We start from the raw sequence: 21,251 nt of genomic DNA on the forward strand, positions 1-21,251 counted from the left end.
AAATTCCTTTTTTTATTTCTTATTTTTTGACCAAATTCTGTTTTATGTTTTAAGTTTTATGGATTCCATTTGAACGGTTTAATCACATTTTCATAATCAATGATTTAAGAATCAATTCTATGAAATCTTTTCTTTTTTTTTTGAAATTCTGTGTTGTGTATTTAAATTTTTCTGGCAATCAAATGAAGGCATAAAACATTCATTTAATTTGAATCTTTTAATCGTGAAATTAAACAAACTTTTTTGTCAAACAAAGTGCTGCACAACAGAGCTTTACTCTTAGAGCTAAAACCTGGTGTGATTATTCCTTAAAACATAAAGTTTTAATAATAATAATTATTATTATTATTAAAACTTTGAGTTCGTATTATTATTATTATTACATTTAGACATAGCTAAATTCTACTGTACAACAGTATGTATTTGTCATAATTTCTGCAGGTTATAAAACCGAACTTTCAAACAGACATTTGAGTTTCTGTGTGTTTGATATGCAATAGTTTTTCTCAAATGAAACTGTAAAATGCTTGTGAAGTGACTCTAAGAGCGGCTCTGGAGAAGTTCATGCATTCATGTCCTCATATAGTGAGGCGGCAGAGGCTGAAAACACTGCGAGCGTCACGCATGCTTCAGTGTGTGTGTGTGTGTGTGGTAAATTAAATTAGACAAAGATACACTCAGAACATGCAGGATTCATATTTAAATAGTCTTTGTGGTTTAATACTCACAGACACTAGTCTATATCGCACTTCGAGTTAAGTGTACTGACCTACTTTTGATTTATTCATCCAGGATTTGACAAATTTCGTGAAATTCCGCGTTATATAGTGAATTCCAATTTTATGACCGAATTTCAGGATTCTGTCCGTGTTTTCCGCATCGCGGAAATCAAAGGGCGCTGCACTACTATAAACTATGTGTCTGTGTCTTGTAGCTGAAGTGCCATTGGATGATCTGGTGAAGCAGTACGCTGGTGCTTACGCCGAGGGCTTTGAGTGGCCGCAGCCTTCCATCCAGAGCGAGGATGAAGACAGAGAGGAAGCTGATGGTTTGTCTTAAGAACTAAAGCAATTGTTCATACATTCTCAATAGAAGCCCTGAAATACAAAAATATTCAAATAAATCAGTACTTTTGACAGTGTATTGATTTGATGTTGCAGTAACAGTTTTTTTTTTATGCTGTTCTCTGTTCAGACATGAATTCTCCATTGAACAGTCCACATGATGCAGTGCTAATAGACTCTTTGCTGAGTATGGATCAGTACCGTGGGGCTGAGCGGATGGCTTCTGGCCCTGATGGGAAGCCCACTAAGGATATCGCTGAGGTTGCTGCAGCAACAGACCTGATTCTGCCCAAAGGCAGCGCCAGGACCACTCTAACTGTGAGTCACTTACGCTGTTACTCACAGGGACTGATTTAGACAGGAAGATTAAATATTCAATTGAGTGGTTGTTTAATTCAAAGTGGGCTCTCTGTGTTTGATTGTCTGATGACTCATTATCCCTTTTCATCTCAGAGTCGTTCCTCTCCTCCTGCTCTGCTGCACGGCTCTCTGAGAGAGTACCAGCAGGTCGGGGTGGAGTGGCTGGCAAACCTCTACCGCAAAAACCTCAACGGCATTCTGGCAGATGAAACTGGTCTCGGCAAAACTGTACAGACTGTGGCTTACTTCGCTCACTTGGCCTGCAACCAGGGTACCACCACCAGCCACTTCTAGCACATTTATAGATAATAAAAATGTTTCCTTAAGGTGTCAGAATTTTTTTTTTTGGTGAATTTAAGAATAAAATGCAACACATTCTGGTGTCATGTGGGTGTTGCAGGTATTTGGGGGCCTCATTTGGTGGTGGTGAGGACCTGTAAGCTGCTGAACTGGGAAATGGAGTTCAAACGCTGGTGTCCTGGACTGAAGATACTGCTGTACCTCGGCAGTCGAAGGCAGCGCAGACACAAGAGATTGGTATGAACCGTGTACTTTCACATACCAGACTTGCTGTAAATCCAGCCCTGTTGTCAGAGCATTTTTTTTTTTTGCATTAGATAATTCACGAAAATAGTTTTCAAATGAGTTGGTAGGTCATTTAAATTTTTGGTTATGAAGTGGGCACCTTTTTTTCCCTGTTGTCTGTTCTCACTTTCCCACTGTCGTCTAATGTGTGCAGAGGTGGTGTGAGCCCAACAGTTTCCACGTGTGTGTGACATCATACAAGCTTCTGCTGAAAGATCAGTCTCACTTTATGAGGAGGCGATGGAGGCACCTGGTGCTGGACGAGGTGCAGCTCATCAAGAATATGACTGAGAAACACTGGGAGACCATCTTCAACATAAAGAGGTTAGGAAACATGCCAAAACACTGGAACAATTTTCCATTTGGTATCTATTGATGTCATGTTTTTGAGATTTTTACATTTGAGAAAATATTTACAGTACATTTGGATTTTGGATTTTAACTGCTGTTGTTACTGTAATTGTTACTATAACTAATACCGTAAAAATTTTCAATTGTTGAAATAAAGCTAAAACATAAATATTAAAAACTTAAAAAAACAGACTGAAATCAAAAATCAAAGCAAAATTGAAATATTAAAAAAATTAACAAAAAGGACAAAAGCACATAAAATTATTCTAACTTAAACTAAAATTAAAATGTAAACCGAAAATATCAAAATAAAAGCTAATTCGAAAAATAATACTTGTGTATATATACAGTACTGTGCAAAAGTCTTAAGCATGTTAATACCCCCCCCCCCCCCCCCTTTCTTCTATATTGGGGGGGGGGGGGGGGGGGGGTATTAACATGCCTAAGACTTTTGCACAGTATATACACATATAAGTATTATTAATATTTAATATTTATAATAAAATAAAAACTAAAAGCAATCATTTTAATTTAGTATTACACACACTAAATTAAACTGATTGCTTTTAGTTTTTATTTTATTTTATTGTAGGCAAAATTTTATAGAAATGTAATATCATCCATTTATCTGTTATCAGCCTTAACATAAAAAAAATAATTAGATGCTTATTTGCATCTTCATATCGGTGCATCCTTACTATTTAAGATATATTGTAAAAGTTCGAATTTTTTATATGATTTTCTCAACAGTCAGCAGAGGATCCTCTTAATCAACACACCTCTGCAGAACACTCTGAAAGAGTTATGGACCATGATCCACTTCCTCCTGCCTGGAATCACTCACCCATACCTCAGCTTCCCCATCAAACCCGGCACCGATCAGAACCAGGACTACTGCCACAAACTGGTCATCAGACTGCACAGGGTGAGGCCTGATGGAAGTTGTTTCTGGTGACTTTAACACAGGATGTTGTGCCTTTGGTTAACTACCTTTCACGAGCACCACGGGCATAATTTTGTTTTCTTCCTTTCTGCTGTAGATGATTCAGCCCTTCATCCTGCGTCGTTCCAAGAGAGATGTAGAGAAGCAAATGCCCAAGAAGTACGAGCACATTCTCAAGTGCCGTCTGTCCAAGAGGCAAAAGAGCATGTACGAGGACATCCTTATCCAGCCCAGGTCAGTACAGGACACACTCAGCCAAACACACCTTAACCAGCTCATTTCCAAGTCATCCATTTTGAGTGGTTTTCTGTTTTTCTACTGCCCTCTAGTGCACAGGAGGCTCTAAAGACAGGACATTTTGTCAGAGTCCTGGAGGTTCTTATGCAGCTGCAGAAGATCTGCAACCATCCAGACCTGATCCAACCCAGAGACACACACAACTCTTACATATGTCAGCCACTTCAGTACAACACCCCATCATTACTGCTCACCGCACTGCAGCAGGACCATTGGAAGGTAAGCAAGAGAAATAAACACATGGACTGTGCAAGATAGAATATGTTTGTTGACTAATAGGCCATTTTCTGTTCCAGACTGTAGATGTGTCACTGTTTGACCTGATTAGTAATGAGGGCAAGTTGACTCGTTATGAGGCAGAGGAGGCTCTGCCAAAACTCAGAATGACCAAACAGCTGATCGAAGAGATCTACAGTGCACGTGACCCACCAGCACGACCCAGACCATGCAAGATCAAACCTATGAGGTGTCCATTCTTAAAGACCCACCACTCTCATATCATAATGAATTCTGTAATGTGAACAAGCATGATGTGGTTAGCTGTAAATTCCCCTACAGTAATAACAGGGCATAATGTTTGTAAATGAGACAAACCTAATAATATCACAATACAGTGTTAATACTGATGTTGGTGCAATTGTTTTCTCACCAAAAATAATTTCACTTCCTAGAATGATGTAATTATGGAACTGGTTCTTGTTAAATATAATGGGTATATTTCTTAATACATTGGTATTTTTTTACGTGGTATAGTAGTGAATATTACTTGTGTTTTTATTGAACATATTATGACATGTATGATGGGGAGATGACAATGTACCACAGGAAAGGACCAGATGAATTGATGCTGACTGTTGGATGTTTGTAACTTCAGGTTGTTCCAGCCAGTGCAGTATGGGACTAAACCAGAGGGACGTCTTGTTCCCATGACTAGCAGCACCACTCAAGCCCCTCGTGCCACTGCTGTGACTACTGCCCCCACCACTACTACCAACCCTGTTACTGCTGCTCCTAGCACACAACCCAGGGGCAAATCACCTCTTACCACAACCACTTCCGCACAGGGTAAGATCCTAACTTCTTACACAAACGTGTTCCCACACTTAGACCCATAACTGCAAGTCTGCAATTATCTGCAAGTTTTTGCGAAGTGGTATGATATTTTTGCAGATGCTTTTTGATGCAGATGGTCTCCTCCCCAGAAAACATGCTCATGTCAGTTATTTGTTCCTAGGAATCTCTATTTCCATGTTTTTTTATGTGTTATTTGTTGCCATCTCTGATCTTGGTGTTAGTTAATTACTTAAACTAATATATCATAAGTGATGTTTTCTGAGGCTTCGCTGAAATCCCTAGAATTTTCATTTTCGGTTGAACAATCCTGAACTATAAGTCGGCATGAAATGGAAATTACTGTATTATTTTTTTCTTTTATATTTGTCAGTTGGAAATTGATTGGATCATTGTTGTTTGTTAATTGCTGTTATCTCATGTGAGTTGCACACATCGTCATAGAAGAGATGTCACTGCAAGAATAGAAGGACAAAGGTATTTAACATAAATAATGCGCACGGATAAATCATTTATTATAAACGCTGCATCTTTACATACATTTTGATTTCATGGGGACTTTAAGCAATCACATAGCAATGCAATTTATCCGTGCGCAACTTTCTAGCATTGTGGCAAGCACCACTCAACAAACATCTGTATAATATAATAAATAATATAACATTGATTGTATGTCCCAAATAACAGATTTTCTTTAATCTTCCACCCCAATTACATTCACTTTGAGTGGTCTGTTGAGATTGTTAACTCCACCTCTTTTTCCTTAGCCTCCGCAATCAAAAGCTCAACAGGACCACTCTTATCAGGAGCCACCCCTAACCCCCCCTCTACCCCTCTGGCTATGGGTGTGACCGGGGTCACTGCTATGCCTGCTGTGACCCCTCACGCCCCTGCCGCCCACCCCCTCCAGCCCAGTTTGGTAACCCAGAGGCTGGTGCTCAGCTCCCAGGCCCAGGCACGCTTGCCTAGTAAGTGGCCCTCCCCATCACCGACAGCAGATCGGCCCTCTCCTCTGCACTCTCCCTTGTGCACCTGCACTTAAACGTTTCCTTATTATCATGCGCTCAAGCACAGCAGTAAACAACCTGAGTAAAGATCAGAGACAACGGTACGTCTCTGCTGAAGTGGGCTAGCTTTCATACAGACCTCCAACAGAGAAACTAATGGTGAAAATTCAACCCATAGTGTGTCTGCAAACAAATCGACACCGTGTCTGCTGGCATATCTCCAGTCTGATTTGAAGTGTAAATATCTTTGGCTTCAGCAGATGACCTACGGTGGTTTCTCTCCTCACCCTTCGTAAACAAGCATGAGTCCACCAGATCTCTCTCCGGACTGCACCCGCTGCCTCCAGTTTTTCACTTCTTTTTTTGACATATTTATTCCCTTCCCTTTATTCTGGTTTCCGTTCTGCATTTTAATGACTAATCTTTGTTTTTTGTGCAGTTCAGCTGAAGGATGATCCAGAAGCTTTCTAATATGGTTTTGCCTCCCTATCGTTTCAGTGCAGCTTTTCTTCAGAGCCGTTTATTTCACAAGCCGTTTTTCCACAGTTGGGCCAGGGCGCACTAGGGCTAAAAATGAGCTGGGTGGGGCCAATAGCCTCAGACCTTGAGCCACGAGGCCAAAATCAAGTTGCGTTTCCACTGTCGTACCAGTAGCCCCGCAGCGCTACTGCTTGATTGCAAAATGAGCTTCACAGAAGTGAACGTTTGGTCTTTGCTTAAAGAGTTTAAGACTCGATATTTGACGAATGATTTACAAGTAAAAATGTTGCAGCTGACACAAATGAATAAATTACTGTCAGAGTGCACATCAATCATTCTGAATCAAACTGGTGTTTATCATTATCTCACATAAAAAGAGAACATGCATACTTATTCAGCTGCACCTGCTTCTGTTTATTTGTGATACAATATTGATAAAATATCATGTTTATGTCACATTTCTTTTGTAAGAATGACATCTCTCCTGTCTCACTATACTGTTATCCTTTCAGCTAAAGCAGAGGGAGCTCACAGACAGAGAACAGGAGTTATATGAGTAACCGGAGTATATGTAATTTATGCCATGTGGATGCATTAGTCCGGTATAAACAACGGCACAGGGAAGAGAGAGATGAAACCAAATAAATACATGCATATGATTTGTCTTTGTTCTTAATCTTAATCATATGTGTATTTATAATGGCAATGATTAGCATAAGTATCCTTTAGCATTGCATATAAATACATTTCTGCATCATACTGTGATCAGAATCCCCATCGAATTGCAATCAGAAATTATTTCATACACTCGCTGGTGTCTGAAAGTGAGTTTAGAGCTAAAAATTGTTTTCAATGTCTTAAAAGTTTTTGTTAGCTGGTAGCTTGATATAAAAACATGGGAAATGAGCAGCGGTGTTGACCATCTCCTGACTCCGATAAACTCTGCCTTTGTTCATGGCCACTCCTCAAGCCCCAGTTGGCCAGCTTTGGACCAAGGTATTTGGCGGGCTAAAAACCCCTGGTTGTTAACCTAGAGGAATCCCCGATGTGGGACTATCAAGCCACGGAAGTGACAGTGGAAACGCTACTGGCCATGGCACGCACTAGCACGCTCACTTTTGGCCCGACAGTGTAAACACGGCTATTGTCCTTCTGTGGGTGAAAAGAGCATCAGGCTTGTGGGTGCTGCTCCCCATGTCACATGTAACTATTGTTACATGGAAAACCTTTTACACGAACAAAGATTTGCACCCACTTTTATTCGCTCTGCTAAACAGGTCAGATTGATTTCAGTTTGTTTGTTTCAGGTTTTTATTTGTAAGGTTTTGTTTGTGTAAGTGTCTTTCGTTTAACACACCCTGGTCACGCATGTTTCTTTCCGTGCTCACCCCGAAACTAACTCAAATGTTTTTTTTGTTTTTCTCAGAGAAATTTTCAGCTGCTTTGCACTGTAATTTAACATTAGTAATTTTTCCCTACTGAAGGTGGAGATGTGGTGAAGGTTGCTCAGTTAGTTGGACAAGGCCGCATCACCCAGCCAGAGACCCCTGTGACCTTGCAGTTCCAGGGAAACAAGTTCACCTTGTCCCCGAGTCAGCTGCGGCAGCTCACCACCGGCCAGCCCCTGCAGCTCCAAGGTACACTCGGTAATGTCCAGCCCGTGTTCATCCTCTCTCTGTCTCATTTCATTGCCATGTTCAGTCACTTGTGCCAGTTGATTTTATGTGTGTTCAGTGGCCTAATGCGACGCTTATATATGTATGTGTCTGCATTAGGCAACATCCTGCAGATTGTGTCAGCCCCCGGACAGCCTCTTCTCAGGCCACAGGGATCACCAATGGTGATGCCTACCGTGCCCCAGGCTGTGCCTGTCCAGAACTCCTCAGGCACACCACCCCCTGCCACCTCCACACCACAAGGTGAGACACTGTTCCATCCTAAAGCTGACTGTTATTCTCAATAGTGATCGACCATCACCTAAATCAGTGGTTCTCAACCTTTTTGCCAACAAAAGGACATTTTAAATGACATCTATGTAGGTTAAAATGTTTCTGCAACTTGTTGTTCCGGTGCCTGCTTTTAGCTACTTGTTTTCAATGTTTGTTTGTTGTTATTTATAGCAAATAGGACTGGTTATATATTAAAAAAAAAAAAATTTTTTTTTTTGCATAATTAAAAGATAACAAATAAAATGTATAATCTAACATAAAATTATAGTAAAATGATTTCCTGAATGATTCCATTCCTCTCTCTCCTCACAAATTGTGCTAAATGAAAATAAAATGCAAAAAACTAAAATAAATAATCTAATTACATAATTCCAAAATTTTCAAGAGCTCAGTTTTTCAGGGTTTACCCTCTTAATGCTCAATTAATTTACATGACCTTTCTAGTTATTTGTATATAAATAAAAAAAATTTTAATCACTAATAGACAATTTCTACCTGATTATTAAATGCAAGTAGACAACATTTTTATGTAGTAAGCTCACTTAAAAACTTTAGTTAAAAAAGTTTTAGAATTTTTGTCATATGTAAATGTATCTTGTATAATCTTAACTGCTGTATTTTACTTTTTTTGTTTAGTTTTTATTTTACTTTTTTTTTTGTATTTATGCAACTCTTGTATTTTTTGTAACTCTACCTTATTAAATATGTTAGAGCTTGACGTTGCTAGGCAAAATTATATTTATAGAAATTTTAAAAATGAAAGTTTTATTGTATTTATTATTTATTTCAGTTCTTGACATTTTCAAAATCAGTCAAATAAAAAATGTAAGCCATTTTGTGCCCCTTTGAAAGTGTGGTGAGTTGTTCCCGGCTAGTTGTTCCCGGCTAGTTGTTCCCGGCCCCCTGGTTGAGAACCACTGACCTAAATATCCTCCTGGGACCCAGGAATAGACTTTTGTCCACTGTAGTGGACATTATATTTTAGTGAATTTCTCTGACATCATACATTTCACATGTCACATCCTGGGTGTCCTGTAAAGACCACATTCAGGACTTTTCAGAGATACCAAATGTTTGGAGGTTGAGAACCACTGACATAAATATGTGATATTCTACTGCTGTCTTAGATCATTTAAACTTAAGCTCTCTTTCTGCCTTTTTCCATAAAGCAACCAACATGGCAACCACAGCCATTCCAGCTACCACAGACACGGAAACAAACGCTAAACACTCAGCTAATGCCACAACACAGGTAAGTTTGGAAGACATGTTAAAGGAAATAATGAGGTCCATTGAATAGTTGAATAGAACCTTGTATCTGTCTCTTTAGGAGTCAAGTGAGGAAAGAAACAGGCAGCTGAAAGAGCGTCTGGCTAGTTTATTTCATGCGAACGAACGGCGGTCCTCGCGCTCTGTTCTGTATGGTTCAGACTTAATCAAAAGCTGCTGCATTTATGAGGGACGCCCTCCACCGGCCTTCCCCGCTCCCCAGCACTCCCGCTGGTCCTGGGTTGGCAGAGACAGTTGCATCAGGGCTCAGCAGACATACGTGTCCACAGTGGCTCCACTCCGCTCAGCGATTCTCTCCAACACGGAGCAGGAGGCGGCAGCATGCATCTTGTTGAAGAGGTCTGGATTTGACGATGAACTCTTTTGTGAATCGCAGTTTTGTGAGCTTTTCGTGATCTAATTCTGCTTCCTGTTATATTTTAGGTTCTCCTGCATACTTCCCGCTGCTGTGGCCCCACCCCCTCAGCTGTATGCGTCTAATCCTCCACCATTTTACAGTATAGCACAAAAATCATTCAGGCGCCTGCTACAGGAAGTGTCTGCTCCACACAACGCAGAGATCCGGACCTTAGCCTGTCCTCCTGTCACCAGCTTCCCTGATATACACATGCTTGAGATGGATTCAGGTATGCACAGCAGCACCTCAGCTCTTTTTCCTTCAGATTTTAATTTTACAAATACTACTGATATTTAGTTGAGCATATAATTGTATATTCTTCTATCCATCCTATGTGACACTGAAGACTGGAGTAATGATGCTGCAAATTCAGCTTTGCATCACAGGAACAAATTACATTTAAAAAAAGTTTTTTTAAACTGTAATTATATTTCATAATATTGCTGTTACTGTATTTTTGCTTAAATAAATGCAGCCTTGGTGAGCCATAAGAGACTACTTTCAAAAACTTAAAAAATCTTACCAATCCCAAACTTTTGACCGGTAGAGTGTGTGTTATACTAGTCACCTTTATAATCCATAAATATCAGTATAAAGTTTGGCCCACTTTTGCAGCTTATTTTACCCTGTTGTAAACTGTCAGATTGTGTCTTCCTTTCCAACTTGGATAATTCCGCAATAACAGAATGCCATGGAAAAAAAAAAATATATATATATGGCTTGGCAATCTTGGGCTGCAACCAGCTGTAAAAAAGTATAAAATAAAACCGTTATAATGGTATTCATTTTGATGTGATGTAATGTTCCTGTATCTGATTGCAGGAAAACTAGAAGCGCTGTCCATCCTGCTGCAGAAGCTGAGCATCGAGAACAGACGAGTTCTGATATTCACCCAGATGGCTAGCATGCTAGACATACTGGAGGCCTTCTTAGACCACCATCACCTCACCTATGTACGGCTGGATGAGAGTCTGTCACTGGAGGAGAGACGGGTAAGATACCTGGAGTAATATATTCACTGTTACTCTCTGTTGCTCTGGCTAAGTCCTGGTCCCACTGAGGCTGTAGTGGTGTCTGGGCTATAATTGAAAGGCCATATCATTGAGTGTTCTTCGCTGCCTTTTTGATTTAGTTCCACACAGAGCCTCAAAAGATGCTTACATATCAATTAAACACTATTACTATGTGATCTTGGTCATCTTGTATTGAAAATGCAATACTTAACTTATCTTGTTTTTCATGTCCCGTTTGATTTCAGGTGCAGGTCAAAAGGTTTAACCGCAACAGACAGATCTTCTGCACCATCCTGACCAATCGCTGCTGCTCGGCCATGGGTCACGTGTTTGACGCAGATACAATTGTGTTTTACGACACAGACCTAAATCCCAGCATGGACATGCGCACGCAGGAGTGGTGTGACAAGATCGGTCGCTCCAAAGACATCCACATATACAGGTCAGACTGATGGACAAATTCAATTTAAGTTACTTGTCAGGTTTATTTTTGAAAGCTTTTATACTGACACTGTGCTCTGTCAGGTTGGAGAGCGGGAACTCCATTGAGGAGAAGCTCTTGAAGAATGGCACTAAAGACCTTATACGAGAGGTAGCTGCACAGGGCATGGACTACACTCTGGCCTTCTTAACTCAGGTAAACACACATGTACTGCCGTTGACTTCGTGTACACCCAATCTTGCACTTTTACGGTCATGTGATTACTGTCATCTTTTACATTGAGGGACGGTTTCAAAACCTAGTAAGTTATGGGATTACATTTCAGTCAGGATGTGACCTACATGAGAAGTAGACAATGAGGTAGCTCACTAGGTTTGGGAACAGAGCCTGACTCTCACAAGCCACATAATGCTCACATTATGAATATGTGCTGGCCTTTCATAGCGCACCATTCAGGACCTGTTTGAGGTAGAGGCTGGCTCTGGAGAGAAAGTGGAAGAGTTTGTGGTCCTCCACCAGGAGCCCTCCCCATCTGAATCCATCCCCCCTCACGTGGCCAGACCCTACATCCAGGCCCTGAATACCATCCGACTGGACACCCAATATGAAGATGAGGAGGAGAAGACGGAGGTAAACAGAGATGTGAAAAGTGATAAAGAGGAAGTAGGAGGACAGAAAGAGATTGATGTGGAGGAGGGGATGAGAGAGGAGACATCTCAGTTAGAGGAGCTGGCGGCAGTGATGGAGCAGGTGAGGTTATAGAAAATGAATGTTTCTTGAACATTTCTTTGACCTTGTACATGTTTTTATGCCTTGAACATTGTTGCAATGTTGAATTTTCAGCATCATTACTCCAGTCTTTAGTGGCACATAATCCTTTAGAAATCCTTCTACTATGCTGATTTGGTGCTCAAGAAAAAATTCGTATTATTTTTGTTAAAAATAGTTATGCTGCTTACTATTTTGTGCAAACCGTGATACATTTTTTCAGTATTATTTGAAATAGAAATCTTTCTGTAAAATTATAAATGTCTTTACTATCACTTTTGATCAATTTAATGCATCCATGCTGAATGAAAGTACTCATTAAAAAAAAAATCTTACTGACCCCACACTTTTAAACTATACATTTCTGACACATAAAAATACATTCCCGAAAAATGAGGAAGAGCTGTGATGTATTGATTGAAGTTTGTGGTGTGTTGTCTAGCTGACTCCTATTGAGAGATACGCACTGCACTATCTGGAGTATCTGCACATCAGCGAGGACGAACAGCTTATAAAGGTATGAAAATGATTTTAGATATGACAATGAATGGGTTATGCCCACCCTGTAAATACTTCAATACAGATTGTTTAATTGTCAGTGTTTGTGTGAGTTGCAGGAGCGCATAGAGGCTGCTAAGAGAGGCTGGGAGCTGCAGCAGCAACAGAAAGTGAAGGTGGAGAAAGAGGAACAAATGATCCTAGAAGATGAGGAGGATCTGTTCACCTACACCAGAGAGGACGCATACAACATGGTACAAATATATTCTAATGTGCTTTTCTGTAGGAAGTTATGTCATGTAGTGTAGATTCGATAACTTTTCCCTATCCTCTTTACAGGAGTATGTGTTCGAGAACGATGGACAGACGGAATTAATGCCGGTAAGTTGAAGACTGCACACTTTTAAAGGGTTTAGGGCGAATCTCACAAAAACACATTTTACCCCAAAATTGTATGTATGTATGTATATATATGCCAAAAACCCTAGGATATAAAAAATTGGCTTTAATATTTGGCCTAATAATTGGCCTGATTTGTATTGGCCCAATATTTAATCAGAAACCCTGAAAATTGTTTCTAACTCTTACTGTTGCTTTATTTTGTAGCTGTGGACTCCCCCAACTCCTCCGCAGGATGATAATGATATCTACATTGACTCTGTAATCTGCCTCATGTATGACACTGCGCCCATGCCTGAGTCCAAACTGCCCCCGGTCTACGTCCGCAAAGAGCGCAAGAGACACATGGACCCATCAGGTTTGACTGCTCAAGAAACGCTGCCGACGTCTGAACTTACTGTGCTCAAACAGATGCTAAATTCTCTCTCTGTCTCTCTCCCCGCTCTCGTCAGCTCTGGGACGTAAGAAAAAGAAGGGCCATGGAGAATCAGTGATTCCTCCACGCTCTCTCTTTGACAAGGCCAGTCTGCTCAAGGTAAGGCGGGAAGGCAAAGATCAGAAAAAGAACTTCTCTCTGAAGCAACAGGCTCCCTTCGCCAAACCTCTTCCCTCACTGCTCAAACCAGCCATGGAGGCCGGACAGGACAACCCTGAGTGGCTCATCAGTGAGGACTGGGCCCTGCTGCAGGTACTAGATCAATCACGTTATCACATTATCATTTCATAAGTATTATGACCACACAGTTGTGTGTTGGATGGATAAACTGAGGTTGTAATTCTCTTTCCCCCTATTTTCACAGGCTGTAAAGCAGTTACTGGAACTTCCTCTGAACCTGACCATCGTGTCTCCAGCTCACACTCCTAACTGGGACTTGGTGAGCGATGTGGTCAACTCCTGCAGCAGGATTTACCGCTCGCCAAAGCAATGCCGTAGCCGCTACGAGAACGTCATCATTCCAAGAGAGGAGGGCAAGGTGAGAGATTGTACCAGTATCACCTGGTTGTGAGTTCTCTTTTTTTATTTTCTTTAACATTTTCTTTGTGACATTATTGTCCTACAGCTAATATATGAAGCTAACCCTAAGAAGAACAAGACCAAGAGCATTTATAAGGTATGTAAAACATTTAAAAACAAGTAATAAAAACTCAGTGAGTGTTTTAGCGCAATTTTCTCACCTCATGGGATCACAACACTAAGAGATAGTAAATCTTTTCCTGGATTTTTTTTGTGCGTTCCCGAGATTAGACCTTCCTTAACATAATGCCGAAAACCCGAAGTCTCTAGGTGGTCTGGTTGAGGAGTAGATAGAAGTGCAAGATTGGTGCGCACAGACGCACAGAACAGAAATCATGAGTTAACAATCGCAATTTGTCCGGTGGAAAATTGCGCTAAAAAAAAACAATGTAAAGATTTTTTTCTAATTACTGCAGAGCTCATTGTTTTTGCCCTAAATTATTACATTGTTTAAATTAATAAATTTGTATCTAACTGATTTGTATATGTACTTTGTATATGTACATTTCTGAAATACATAACTTAGACAGTTACCTCTGATAACAGATCACTCTAAATTGTAATGTGGACTCACATTATGCATTTTCTGTGAAGCTGCTTTGAAACGATGTGTATTGTGAAAAGCATTATACAAATAAATGTGAATTGAATTGAATTGAATTTTTTTATGTATTATTGGCTGGTTTTGGTTTGGTAACGCTTCCTTTCCTGCGCAGTCCAAGAACAGTCGTCCTCTGCGCACATGTCAGATCTACACACAGGATGACAACGCTACACAGATCCAGTTGTACAACAGCCGTTTTGAGCTAATGAAAATCATCGCTAGCAAGAGGAGCCCACCCATAAAACCACTGTACGTGTAGGCAGTGTCCAACACACAAACAACATTAAAATCAACTTGAATGATGCAAAAAAACTTTTTTTTTAGAATTTTTGATTGTAATTTTGTCAAAGCAAAAATAGAATCCTCTTCATATTTTTGGGTGTTTTTGTTTCTAGACTGGGCATGAATCCATTCCAGAAGAACCCCAAGCATGCCTCTGTGCTGGCTGAGAGGTATTGACTCTGACATGTCGCTTTGCTTGTACAAAATAAGTCCTGAAGTTATTAACTTCTAATATTGGACATTTTGGACTGATATTGATTATTTAAAAAAAAAAAAAAAAACTCAACATAGATACAGTCTTCAATATATTGTACATATTTAGTCACGTTTGATATTCATTTGTGTTTAAGCTGCATCTCATTTTTTTTTCTTTGTGTTTATAGCGGGATAAGCTACGACAAGCCTCTGCCTCCTATCCAGGTTGCCTCTCAGAGAGCAGAGAGAATCGCAAAAGAGAAGAAGGTGTGATTTAGTTCAAGAACTGCTTAAAAACATCAGTTTTCCAGTTTGAGTTGCACATCAAATACATATACACTACCGTTAAAATTTTGGGGATCAGTATGTAAAAAATTATTGTAATACTTCAGAATACGAACATTTTTGATCAAATAAATGTAGCTTTGCATAAGAGAGTTTAAAAACATTAAAAAATCTTACCAACCCCAAACTGTTATTTATAATTTTTCTTAACTGCTGCTTGTTTTCAACCCTCCTTTCTTTTCCTCCCTAGGCACTAGCCGAACAGCAGAGGGCTCAGCAGTTAGCCCAGCAACAACAGCAGCAGACTACAGGAGCCGCCCAGCCTCAGGGAGCTGCCGCACAGACTCAAGCCCAGCCGCAGGCCACTGCTGCAGGCACACAGGCCACCGGAGTGCCTCAGCCCAACCAACCCGGAGCAGCAGCAGTCCCCAACACTGCTGTACTGGTTAGACTCCTATAATACTGCATGTTAAATGTCACACTGGACCTTGCATACACCTGTATATAGCTGTAAATTACCATTACAATTACAAGATGAATGTTAATACCAGGTCTTAGCCATTTCTATAGAACACATATGTTTTTCATATATACACTAACATTCAAAAGTTTGGGGTCAGTAAGATTTGTGATGTTTTTGAAAGAAGTTAAATGCTCTCCAAGGCTTCAGAAATCATTCTAATATGCTAAATGTTTAAGACACATTTCTTATTATTATTAATAGCCTGGTTTCCATTGCAGATTTTTTCCGCAAGACTTTTGCGATTATTTTCTAAATGTCGATTAAAAAAAAAACTATTGCGAAATGGCGGCGTCTCCATTAACCGATGTTATGCAACTAAAATGTTTTTTTTTTCCTCTCGAGATAAATCATTCCAAAAATCATGGTTACGAATGTTGGTACGTTTACGTATTTCGATTTGTCTAAAAAAACACCACATACAAGCGTAAAAACTTTTTTTGCGATATATGGGATTTTTTGTGAAATTGACGTATTTATTTGAAGGGTAATGGAAATGTAGCTAATGTTGTTGTTATATTATTATCAAACAGCTCAATATGCTGCTCAATATTTTTGTACAAACCGTGATGTACAAGTTTTGCATTTATATGACTTAGAAATCTTTTGTAGTATTATAAATGTCTTTACTGTCAAATTTGATCAATTAATGCAACCTCAAGTATTAATTTCTTCACAATTAAAACTGTACTGACCCCAAACTTTTGAACAGTAGATTGTTATATACGATTACTGAGGTGTAATAAGTTGATCTTGTTTTGTTTTTGTTGGTTCTCAAGACTGGAGCTATCAAGACCACTGCAGTGGGCACAAGCATCCAACCAGGTATCATCACATTACACAACTTTTAACTGTGCTTGTTGCTACAGTTGTGAGTGCTGTTGATATGAGTGCTCATTCATGTATATTTCTATTTAAACTTCAGCGACGGCTACAGTGAGTGGGAATGTGATTGTAAACACTGTGGCTGGAGTTTCTCCCGGTCAGTTCCAGGCGAATAAACGTCTGGCATCTCCAGTCATACCTGGAGCCCTGTCTGTGAGTCCTGACCACCCTCATACAGCACACATTTGATTTAAAATGAATTGGCTCAATTCATTATTATTTTGTTGTGTAGGTTTTTCTTCATTTGTACCACTTTGTTCTGTTTATTTGTCAAACATTTGCTCCTGCAGACGGCAGGAACGGCCACAGCTCAGGTGGTTCACACTCAGCAGAGAACAGTGCCTACAACAGCTGCCCCAGCAGAGGTCGTTACCATAGCGACGGGTCAGAGCGTGAGAGCCGTTACCCCGGTGACCGCATCAGCTGTGGTGTCCACTAATCTGACTCCGGGTCAGTCCCAAACACGCACGCTGGTGGCTCCAGGTAGACCAAATGCCATCCTTAGAGAAGCCATGCGTGTTTTGGGTTCTCTGGTGGCGAATCGATTCAGAGAGTCACACTTCCGCATTGTTTGTTTTTTAATATAACCACAATTAGCTGGACTGTCTGCCATGGTTGTGTTTTTACACCATTGTTTTGCTTCTCTAGCTCCAGGTATGCAGTTGTCTCAGGGTAAGCAACTCACTCAAGCTCAATTCCAGCTCCTCCGACAGCAACAGTTACAGCAGCAGCAACAACAACCACAGGCTACATCTCCACAGATCAAAGCAGTAGGAAAGCCTCAGCAGGTACACATACTCTTAGTATGGAAGATGCCATATCCAGTGTTGGGTAATAGCGTTGCTAAAGGTAGTGTCGCTATTAGTTTAACTACATTTCTCAGTGGCGTGGTGGTAGCGTCGCTGTTTTCTGAAGCAAATAGCTTTTCAGTAGCGAAGCTAAATAGCTTAGATGTAGTAAACTACTTTTGCCATATTGCTGTAGCTTAGCTTGCTACATTCCCCAGGGTGGTAGCTTCAGTGTAGTGAAGCTACATTTAATGTACAGTAACTGCTAGCTTAGCTTACTATATTTTCCAAGTAGCTTGCCCAACACTGGCCATATCTGACTTGCTTTTGCTGACCTAGTCTGCTTTTGAGGTTTTACTATGGTGAAGAAAGTCTAGATGCAATTACGGAATTGCTTAGTGTCGCTAAACCTTTCCTCCATGTTGTTTGTCAGGAATGAACCCTCATGTTTCCAATTATCCTTTATAATAACTAGTTAACAGGTGCCTTTAACCAATATATTGACCAATATTTGGCATTTTAGCATAAACTGCTCTATGTTGGAGAACATATAATTACCAGGGCACTGATTTCACCATTGGTTGCAGTGTTTACTACTTTCTTTTTAGTCATGTTTTTAACATTTGGTTCTCTCCAGGAGTTGCTGAAGAAGCAGAAGCTGCAGATGGCGGCGGTAGCTCAAGGTCAGCAGGCTGCATCGACTCAGCAGCCGCAACAGGTTCACGCCACACCCGCGGCTACAGGCAACCCTCAGATAGCTGCAGTCACTGCACCCAGAGCGGGAGCTGTGCTCACTGGAACTACTGTCACCAACTTACAGGTGGCCAGACTGGTAAGCACACAAACACACACACCTAGGACTAAACCTTTCACATACATCTGGGTGCATAATCATTATACATGTCTTTTCATTCAGACACGTGTCCCAGCCCCAGGACCCAGTCAAACCGCCCAGGTGACTCTGACCAAACCACCTCCTGTAGTCTCAGTTCCTGCTGTGGTCTCCTCCGCCGGCGTCACGACCCTTCCTGTCACTGTGGCCGGCATTAGTGTCGCCATCGGACAGACGCAGAAAACAGGTACAGGCTTGCTCTGAAACAAGTGGAGAATGACATTATTTGCTAAGGGTTACACTTACTAGTTAGTAGAGCTGCACGATTAATCGTTAAAAGATCGCCATCTCGATTCAAACACCCATGCGATCTTGTTTGTAAATGACAATGATTCGCCATTGTCTATTAAACCTTTAAAAGAATCATACCGGAACATTCAAATCTGCGTTTGCGTTTCTGATGAGCCAGAGAGAGCAGTTATCATGTATAGGTATGAAGCCGCTTCATCAGCAGTCTTTTCAAACACAGTCTTGTTATTGTTATAGTGAAATATTTATAAGTCATTGAATCATTCATTCACAGTTTATTTATTTTTTTATTCAGATAAATTAAACAATTTTAGTAGACTGCAGCAATTAACATTTTGTTGGAACCTCCAGTAAATGAAGTTATTTTGTTTAGTTATCTGTTCAAAACCGTGGGAGAATCGTGATCTCTGTTTGAAACAAAAAAAATCATGATTCTCAATTTATCCAGAATCGTGCAGCTCTACTAGGCAGTTAGACTTGTTGCAGTAGCACTGTTGTTATGGTTAACTCAAACTATTAAATGTTTTCTGTAATTTAAATAAAGCTAACATGAAATAAAATATAAATATTAGATGAAAATGTATATTTGAAATAACGTAGGGCCTGTTTACACCTGTTTTTACTGATCGGATAGCTATCTGATTTGTTAAAAATGTTCCATTTACACTTGGCCACATAAATGTGTCTGCAAAACGAATATAAATCCGATCTTCAATTCCCGCGCTATATGCAAATTGAACAAAGTTCATGTGAATGAAAGCAACATAGCTGCATTTTATTTATCATCAGCTAATCTCAAGATCAAAGACCGCAATAGGAGAAAGAGCAGCATCAGCACTGGTAAGATAATTTAGTCTCACTACTTTGAATGAAGATGATTGTTTAGCGTCTCAGACGCCTTTCAGTTTCATTTGCGGCAGTTTGAGCGTCGGCTTGCTGAGGAGATACTCAGATTCTCATATAAGGCGGATGCGTGTTGCAGTTGCGCCGTCATATCTGGCTATAACACGCTCCCACACGGTTATTTTTTAACATTTTGTGAGGAGTAAGATTTACATATGTGGTTTCAACAACCAGATGCATTTCCACTTGTCCAGTTTTCTTCTGGAATGTGTCTCAGACCACCTCCTGAAGTGGTTTGAGTGATCAGATTTAAATCCGTCTCATGCGTTTCGAGGGCATTTACACCTGGTCTTTTCACGATCGGATAGCTATCCAATCAGAGAAAACGCATGAAGTGTGTTGTTGCCCTGGCAACTAACTGAAATTAGTGTTAAGTACTAAAACTTAAACTGAAATAAATATAAATTGAAGCTAAATATTTTATATATTTATTTACAAAATGACAAAAGATAAAACAAAATGACTAAAACTTAAACTAAGGTTAAAATGAAATCTGAAAATATAAAAATAAAAGCGAATTCAAAATGCTATAAAAGTATACTGCTGACTTGATCAGACATGGCTTCAAAGGCACTTAATTTATACCAAATATTCAATTTATTTGGTCTCAAAAGTGAACCCAGAGTTATTTGTGAACACAAGGTACATTAGATGCAAACCGCACTGCGTGTACAGCAATCGTTTGATGATCTAAGTTTATTTAAAGCCAAAAATGATTGTGAACTGCCCTAAAACTAATTATTTATCAACACCTAGAGACTTAATGAAACTATTATGAGTGGCACACTACCGTTTCTTTGCACCGTTTATGACAACGCGAGCTTGACTCTGGCAGTGGAGATGCATGCTTTCTTTTCTCTCCTGTCAATAACCTTTTAGGGGATCTTAAGCATGTATGTGTTTGTGCAGGTGGTCAGGTGGTAACCCACCCGTTCCAGGTGCAGCAGGTTCAGCAGCTGTTGCACAGACAAAAGCAGGCCGCTGCACAAGCCGCCGTCCAGAAGGCAGCGCAGCCACAGCAAACACAGGCTGCCGTGCAGCAAAAGGTACCAATCAGCCAATGTGATTTATTTTTGAATTAAGCTTTATCTATATAAATGTCTCTTCAACCCTTCTCCCTCTTTATTTCTCTGTTTAACTTGGCACTCAGCAGGCTGCTCAAAGCGCAGCCCAACAGCAGCAGAAAGTGACGTACGCCGCCACCACTCAACTGCAGCCCGGCATTAAGACCCAGTTCTTCACCACCTCAATCGCACAGCCGCAGAAACCTGCGACAGCTCAGCAGATACAGGTAAGAAGTTCCGCTTTTAAAGAGACCACCTACACAAGAGCGAAGCCTGACACGTGTGAGCAGAATGTAAATGTTGCAGTGCGATGTAGTGCATGTGGTATTAGTAGCTAGCTCAGCTTTGTAGTGATTTTCCCTTATGCTTGTAGGTCGCTAAGCTTCCTCAAATAGTTCAGCAGCAGATAGTATCGTCACCTCAACAGGTAAGTGTTTTGTGCACTTTCTTTTTGATGGATTGAAAATTAAGTCGAAAGTGACCTTGTGTCTTTTCATAGCGTTTTATTCTAAACTGTTTCTTTATGCATGTTATTCCATACAAAATAAATCTTGTCTTTGTATTAATCTTTAATAAACCCTCTGAAATTACTTTCCTTGTTGGCTGATTGATACTATTGTTTTGTATTGTATATACTTATTATACTACTGTTCAA

The 21,251-nt window shown here is 40.2% G+C and overlaps 1 protein-coding gene across 6 annotated transcripts in view; it reads left to right on the top strand.

Annotated features, from left to right (window-relative positions):
* The window catches only part of ep400 (E1A binding protein p400), a 33,920-nt gene that overhangs the window by 11,647 nt on the left and 1,022 nt on the right, over positions 1-21,251 (top strand). For 2 of the 6 annotated variants that reach the window (XM_079897119.1, XM_079897124.1), the window contains 41 exons: positions 935-1,048; positions 1,195-1,382; positions 1,518-1,695; positions 1,825-1,961; positions 2,164-2,333; positions 3,111-3,285; positions 3,401-3,537; positions 3,633-3,819; positions 3,897-4,066; positions 4,475-4,665; positions 5,439-5,639; positions 7,643-7,795; positions 7,934-8,077; positions 9,277-9,359; positions 9,438-9,736; positions 9,821-10,023; positions 10,617-10,786; positions 11,053-11,249; positions 11,333-11,444; positions 11,694-11,999; positions 12,460-12,534; positions 12,635-12,769; positions 12,855-12,896; positions 13,122-13,272; positions 13,367-13,602; positions 13,715-13,888; positions 13,976-14,026; positions 14,646-14,782; positions 14,929-14,985; positions 15,199-15,277; positions 15,546-15,740; positions 16,595-16,640; positions 16,741-16,853; positions 16,991-17,183; positions 17,349-17,488; positions 18,126-18,320; positions 18,405-18,567; positions 19,419-19,469; positions 20,442-20,578; positions 20,683-20,823; positions 20,970-21,023. In XM_079897119.1, the coding sequence (XP_079753245.1) occupies positions 935-1,048; positions 1,195-1,382; positions 1,518-1,695; positions 1,825-1,961; positions 2,164-2,333; positions 3,111-3,285; positions 3,401-3,537; positions 3,633-3,819; positions 3,897-4,066; positions 4,475-4,665; positions 5,439-5,639; positions 7,643-7,795; positions 7,934-8,077; positions 9,277-9,359; positions 9,438-9,736; positions 9,821-10,023; positions 10,617-10,786; positions 11,053-11,249; positions 11,333-11,444; positions 11,694-11,999; positions 12,460-12,534; positions 12,635-12,769; positions 12,855-12,896; positions 13,122-13,272; positions 13,367-13,602; positions 13,715-13,888; positions 13,976-14,026; positions 14,646-14,782; positions 14,929-14,985; positions 15,199-15,277; positions 15,546-15,740; positions 16,595-16,640; positions 16,741-16,853; positions 16,991-17,183; positions 17,349-17,488; positions 18,126-18,320; positions 18,405-18,567; positions 19,419-19,469; positions 20,442-20,578; positions 20,683-20,823; positions 20,970-21,023 (6,080 nt within the window). Of the gene's footprint in view, positions 1-934; positions 1,049-1,194; positions 1,383-1,517; positions 1,696-1,824; positions 1,962-2,163; positions 2,334-3,110; positions 3,286-3,400; positions 3,538-3,632; positions 3,820-3,896; positions 4,067-4,474; positions 4,666-5,438; positions 5,640-7,642; positions 7,805-7,933; positions 8,078-9,276; positions 9,360-9,437; positions 9,737-9,820; positions 10,024-10,616; positions 10,787-11,052; positions 11,250-11,332; positions 11,445-11,693; positions 12,000-12,459; positions 12,535-12,634; positions 12,770-12,854; positions 12,897-13,121; positions 13,273-13,366; positions 13,603-13,714; positions 13,889-13,975; positions 14,027-14,645; positions 14,783-14,928; positions 14,986-15,198; positions 15,278-15,545; positions 15,741-16,594; positions 16,641-16,740; positions 16,854-16,990; positions 17,184-17,348; positions 17,489-18,125; positions 18,321-18,404; positions 18,568-19,418; positions 19,470-20,441; positions 20,579-20,682; positions 20,824-20,969; positions 21,024-21,251 lie in introns of all 6 variants that reach the window. The other 4 variants (XM_079897120.1, XM_079897121.1, XM_079897123.1 and 1 more) reach the window with 4 other exon arrangements.

This window comes from Squalius cephalus (genome assembly GCF_949319135.1).
Source record: "Squalius cephalus genome assembly, chromosome: 16".
NCBI lineage: Eukaryota > Metazoa > Chordata > Actinopteri > Cypriniformes > Leuciscidae > Squalius > Squalius cephalus.